Source organism: Trachymyrmex septentrionalis, unplaced genomic scaffold (assembly GCF_001594115.1).
Source record: "Trachymyrmex septentrionalis isolate Tsep2-gDNA-1 unplaced genomic scaffold, Tsep1.0 scaffold59, whole genome shotgun sequence".
In the NCBI taxonomy this organism is placed as follows: Eukaryota; Metazoa; Arthropoda; class Insecta; order Hymenoptera; family Formicidae; genus Trachymyrmex; species Trachymyrmex septentrionalis.
In genome coordinates this window covers 443,482-450,280 of record NW_017305767.1, presented here as the reverse complement: position 1 = coordinate 450,280, position 6,799 = coordinate 443,482, and the positions used below count along the sequence as shown (strand labels likewise).

Here is a 6,799-nt window from a genome sequence, read left to right as displayed (position 1 = left end):
ATTTTCATTTAACACTTATGCCATAAGTAGAAAGTACTTCGCTGCCGGTGGAGGTCGGTCCACCCGTTTTATTACATCGCTCTTTCGGTTAAACTTGCTCGTGACACATTTATTTTACACTTAACACTTTCCTCACTATGGTCGGGAAAGGGCGCGGGGCTTAGTCCTGTTTTATTTGCTCGCAATCCCTCTTCTTTCTAGCGACACCCGCGCTCAATTACGTCTCCTCTGCGTCAACACTCACTGCGCGTTATCATTAATTCCCTTACGTTTGCATCGCGTTAGACATCACGGTGCAATTATTCCTAAAAATTTCAGCAGCGACACAATGCGACACTTTTGATCCATCTCCGTACGAAGCATTCTTAATTAGGAAATTAAGAACTCCGGATCTCTCATGTCGCTGCTAAAATTCTTTAATATTGATAACGTTCATTTTGCGTCATTCGTGGATATGATAAGAGTTCTCGACTGCTCCGTCGTGATCGTACAAATCGTTGCTCAACGCGTGCCGTATTATTTTCAACAATAAATCGTACCGATGCTAAGTCACGAAGCACAAACTAATTTCTGAGCTAAATCAAACGAACTTCTGGCTAATCAGGTATTCACGAATAGGAAATTTTTATCATTACTCTTCGCTTTATTTCGCTTACCTATGGATATAGAGTGCAAAAGAAGCTTATTATGCGAAAATAACTGTGTTGGATTACGTCAATGGGTTTGCCTTCCTTTAGGTGTTTACGATTGTTAGAAACAAATTGGAATTAAATCTAGCAATATTGTGTTGTGATTGGTATTATTTCACCTGATGGACGTGTTATAGATTGTAAAAAAAAAATAATTAAAATATTTTAAATGAAAAAATATTGAAAAAATAATTTCGTTAAAACAATGATATTTGTCGAAACGCATAATATATATCGTTAATAAAAAAAAAAAAAATAAATAAACCTGCTTGTTATTCAAAAGAATATTTGTTACACACGATGCTATAATTATTAATTTTGGACGCAAGTTGATGGTAAAAATATCATTTGTGCAACACTGCCAATTACTGGGGAATATTTTCGAGAGATGGAGATACGATTCGCTGGTTTATCATTACGCAGCTATTTAACATTTTATACGTGTACAGCTCACCTGTAAATACTGTCGCTGTATTATTATAACAAATGTATGAAAAGACCATTCTTTCTGGATTCATTCTTTCGCGGCTGGGAAAAGTCGACTCAGAAATTCGTCGTGGAATTCATGCTTCTAAGACACCGTGTAATACGACTGCCTCACACTCCGCTTAACCCTTAGGCACAAAGCTTTCCCTTTTATTACGTAAGAGCTGTCTCTTAGAGATTATCTTTGTATTTCTCACCCCAGCGGCCAAACCCACAGTTAAGTTTAAGATAAACGGGATGGGGATTTTCGCGTTAGATTAAGAGAAGCGAGATAACCGCTACACAACGAGAGTATTTAAATTACGACACGCAATTAAAATAACATAACGGCGCTTATATTTTTAGATTAAAATTCCCGTCTCGAGATAAATGGAAATTGGAGTTGGAAACAAAAAAATTATGATTTACAATCGCTGCATTTCTACCATTTTATGCGCGATTTCGACGAATTCAAAAAACTTATTCCGATAAAATAAAATGATAAACGCGGTGGAAAACAATCGTGTCAATAATGGAGAATAGTATATGACATTGCAGTGATTATGAAATATTATTTTTTTCAAAAAATCAATTAATCCTAAAAGCCATAAAATTCGCACAGCTGGGGAGGGTATTAATCAAAAACTTTTATAAATAACCTCTCATTAACTTGTAAATTCTTGCTTTGTAATTGTACCATTATGACTATTATATAATGTTGCAAATCATTTAATCTTTCGGCCGCTACGATGAAACTAATTAAGACCTAATTCAGATTGATCTGTGCGGAAGGGTTAACGTTTAGGACGTGTGGGCGACCATGTTGCGATACGTCCATCAATTTTACGAGTCTCGGGCGACCTTCGTGCACACGCACATTATCTCAGCTGGCCTAGAAGGAAGGCAAGCATCACCAGGACCGTTTTCGAGTTGGGCGATCCGGCTGCCGTGTTTCCATGCTGCATCGCAGCCGGATGCTCACCTGAAACAGAAATAAGTGCTTGTGAAATACTTCTCCTTTATTTTCAGCGATCTGACGATCTCGGTGGAACTCAACGGAATGTACGGAGAAGCAAGGAGGATGTAATGCAGACGTGCTCGAGATATAGGAATTTAATTTTTCGCGGTTGTAATAACAACCGTGAATAGCGTGAGCCATATCCTAAAAATAAACTGTCAGTTATAAGGGAATTTATAAAGTGGAAATTGTTATAAATGTGTGAGGTTGCATAGTACATTATTCGACTCGATTACTTTTTCGAATATTTATTTTAACAGTTCTTTATACATATTGTTCGTTCAAGCTTTTGAAAGGTATATATTTAAAAATTTTAACATTTTACGAATTTTTAGATATTCCATTAAATTCTGCTGTCGGAATTATAATTTTATTTGTTCATGATACATTTTAAAATGTTAAATTTTATCTACTACGGAATATTATAAATTTCCGAGTACAATAATAAATTACATTTCAAATTTATATCAGATTTTAATTTTTCACTTTCTTCTGGTTGTGTTTATCTTTCTGAATCTCACCTGTCAAAAATATATAAAATGTATCTATTTGTCCTGATATTAATTCACAATTCTATCTGCTTGTAATACAGACTAAAAAATGTGTTTCTAGCTTTTGTCTACGTGTTGTAAAATCGTACATTTCACCGTGCGGTAGTAAATGGTATCATAATGCGTTTCTAGGTCATTTGTATGGGTAGATAGCAAATCTCTAGGTATAAATTGTTAAAGAACCCTCACCGCGGAATGGGGTAGATATTTCGAGGTGAAACAGTCTCAAGTTTGACGTAATTCTATGTCGGAACGTCGGGAGCCTCGGCGGATTTGCAGAATTGAGGTCAGTGTAATACAGCAACGGTATAGAGGAAATGGCAACGTGTTTCTCGTGCGTCGGGGCATTCGCACCCTCGATTGATTTCTTGGCGAACAGTACTGGAATTGGAACGAGCGTCGCGAGAGCGGTTTGCGTCTTTCTTCTTTTTCTTGGACTGACGAACGGCAAACGTGAGTACTTTTTATTATCCCAGTAACGCTACTTTTCGAACAAAAGACACAATCTTGAGTCTGGCATATTCTAGAAGTAACCAAATAAATAAATAAAGGTAAACAATTAGAAAAGTTTCGAGAAAATTAATTTCAAATATATTCAAAATGTCCATCTGTCGTCCAAGCGACGTTTTATTTGTACAATTTTTATATTTGACAACTTTTATATCGCACTTTTTAATTTTTTAAATTCAAAGTTGGACTTCTCGAAACTCACTTAATCGAAATCTAATTTGACAAATTGCGCAAACAGTTTGCGGTCATTCGCAACGCTACATAAATTTAAAGTGCGTAAGTAATGCATTACTCGAAAAATCTAATCAAGCCGTATTATGGCCCTCCTCATTTCCCGTCACCCCACGATTACTGTCGATTAATATGCATCGTGCGAATTCACGAGCTGTTACGTGCATTTTTGGAACAATCATCCCATAGTACGTTTCTATTAACCGCGTTCATTTGTCTCTTGCCGCACGATCGGATTCGTTATTTGGTTTTATGCGGACGTTTTAAATGGTGATCGTATTTGCATATGCCCCACATAATGCACATACTATCGGAAATGGCTTGATATTGATAATCGAGCAATTATCTCGAGAACTAGTTTATCACAATCTTATCGCGATAAAAAGAAGATGTTAAAAAGAGGCTGATTTCTGCTCAAAAAGGAGTAAGTAAACCGAATAGTGTTTTTTTTTAAATAAATGTTGATCTCCTGAATACAATAATGTTAATAAAAAGTTCGGGACCGATAGGGAATATCTTGAATGCCACGAACTTTTTAATAATTTTGTCATATTCAGAAGATCAAAATTTACAAAAAAAAAAACACTATTTTCTTTTATTTATATCTTTTTGACCAAAAATTTGCCCTTTTTTGGAAGATATTAAAAAAGAACTGACTTTTGCCCAAAAGAATATTTGATCCCTATCGTTTCCGAATTTCTTATTAACATTATCGTATTCAAAATCTATAAAAAATGCCATTTTGCTTACACCTTTTTGGGCAGAAATCAGTCTCTTTTCAATAAGGATATACTGGATCGTAAAATTACAGAATACCGGATATTGAATATCCAGGCAAAATGTAACATCGGATATCCGGTATTCGATCGGATATCCTTTAGATAATTTTTTCGAATCGGATATCCGACATTTTCCGGATATTCGACCGGATTCCGAGAAAATGCCTTTTAAAAAAAAGCTTATAGGGAAAAAGATTGTAATTTTGCGACAATGTATAAGATACATAAGATACCTCCCCGGATAATAGTGATATTCGGCTATTCGGTTGGATAGTAAAAAAGTGCCGGATAATACCGGATACTTTCTGAATATCCAGTGCATCCCTAAAGCATCCTCCTTCTTAACATCATTTTAAATCACCAGTTGTTTAATACAAAATTTGCAATAAAAAACAGGCCAATTATTTATAATGCAAAATTAATTTATAAAAAGATTTAATTCTTCTCTTAATATACGTATATAAGTAAAAAATTCAAATCGTTAATTAATCAAACTATATAAATGTAAATTGGAAAGAACTGTCATCAATGTATTTCTCTGAATAGAATAATTTTGGTCTGAATGACATTCTAAAAAGCTATAAAATATTTTTAAAGATAGGAGATTTTAAAGAAATTTTCTTTGTCTAATAATTTTCACATTTTCAGTCTCTTTGTGTGTCAGATCGAATGAGAACGCGACGTGTCGACTCCGCAACAAGTTCCGCGGCGAGAGTGGCGAGGGACTCGTCGAAAATGTTGCGCGAGCGACATGGGACTGTGTAATTAACTGTGTAATTAATCGAGAATTTTGAAATTCAACGGAATTCGTCAGCGATTTCGTGCCGCGATGGAACAATGGTGAGTTATTAATACATCCGCGTAACGTGGACCGCAAAGGCGAATTCGGCTGGCGAATCTCGTGGCGGCAGAGAATAGGCAAAGTATAATTAGTCGAATGTGCGAATTAAATGAATTTTGCATTACCGTTTAGCGCGCGCTCGTAAAAGCGGAGAAAGCGGATCGTGATTATCACAGACAGACACATAGACGTAGATGGGTATATAAGATTGGCGAATCCAATGAATAATTCAGAATAAATTTCGATAAAACGACTCGACAAAACCGGGCAAATTTTTGTAAGCCCTGCGCATGGCAAAGGATTCGTTTTATCAGGAAAATGAAAATTTTCCCGTTTAACGGGATGCAACGTTTAAGGAGGAGAACATTATTTAATAAATAGCTCCTGTCGTATTAAATTTTCTGCTTAACGTGCGTTAGACTCTTTGAAGAACAGACCGCTGTTACCGTTCTTTCCCTTGACGCATGCTCGTATAATTACATCCCTGCAAATGCAACCCGGCGCATTTGGCACTGGAGGACGGGTGACTTTTCCCGAAATTAATGTTCTTCTAACGGGCGATGGGCTGGCTGAATCCTAGACGAAAGAAATAAGTCGGCGGGTCGTACAAATCGCGACTGCGGCGCGCATTCGCCTTGCCTTCTTCCTGTTATGCATATCTGAATATTTATCTTTCCGGAGTAGCCGGCGCGCGCATTCATCGAGCATGGAGAAGAGATGAATTCATGCACTTCGCCCGAGATAATTGCACTTCGGCCGAGGTCCGCAGCTCATTTGCACTGCCGGAAGAAATGCGCTTTTTTTTTTTGACGTTGAAAGACGGTACTTCATTCATTATTTGTTTCAGTTTCCGCTCACCCATCCGCTATTTCCGCCTGCCGAAAGTCTCGACAGTAAACTGTCTGAATTTCCTATAAATCGTCACGCCGTTGCTGAATTTAATGGAAAAAACGAGTACAATATAAGGTAGTTAGCCCAGAAATCGTTAGGGTACCAATAATCGTCAAGTTCACGTATTAAAGACGTACTTTAGTGCTTTCTGTCGATTGTGAGGTTTGCTGATATTTTTATTGGTCCCAAGGAAATATTTACAATTGTGTTACATTATGAAACTCGTAGATATATGAATTCACTATTGATTAAATCGAATATGTGCAGCAACCGAGCCTATAATTTCGATCAAATGCTTCATTGTAAGGTTAAAAAACACTGTTTGACATCTCGTGTGTGATTTTGGAGTATTGACAATTTGCATGAGATAAATTGAGCTTCGAGTTATAAATCGAGATCGCAGTTTTACATACCATCACAAATTATTGTTTCATACAAATTTCATAGTTTTTTTTACGTGACAAGCACTGGTTCACCGAAGCACGTAGTCGTTCGAGTACTCGTCATATCTGTCGATTACCGGGATTAGGTGGGCCGAAAAAAATTCTTGTAAATCGAATAATAATCCAAAATCTAAATAAAAAAATTAGATCCGTAATTGTTATTATCTAAACATTCTACGGACCAGTAATCGTCATAGGCATAATCGAGTTAATAAATAGATACGCAAACAAATAAAGGACGTCGATCACTGGATGTCTATCATTTCTGTGTTGATAACTGATACATCTAGAACAGAGATCGCTACTCGAATAAAAACTAATTTTACAATTTTTTTCAGTTGAAACAGCTATATGTTTATTGAAAATTTGTAATAATGGATA

The 6,799-nt window shown here is 36.3% G+C and overlaps 1 protein-coding gene across 1 annotated transcript in view; it reads right to left on the bottom strand.

The window, feature by feature from the left end:
• Positions 1 to 1,074: 1,074 nt before the first annotated feature.
• LOC108752198 (lachesin) overlaps positions 1,075 to 6,799 on the bottom strand; it is a 393,798-nt gene continuing 388,073 nt past the window's right edge. The window contains exon 6 of the mRNA XM_018492871.1: positions 1,075 to 2,136. Within this exon, the coding sequence (XP_018348373.1) occupies positions 2,033 to 2,136 (104 nt within the window). The 3' untranslated portion in view covers positions 1,075 to 2,032. The remainder of the gene's footprint in view (positions 2,137 to 6,799) is intronic.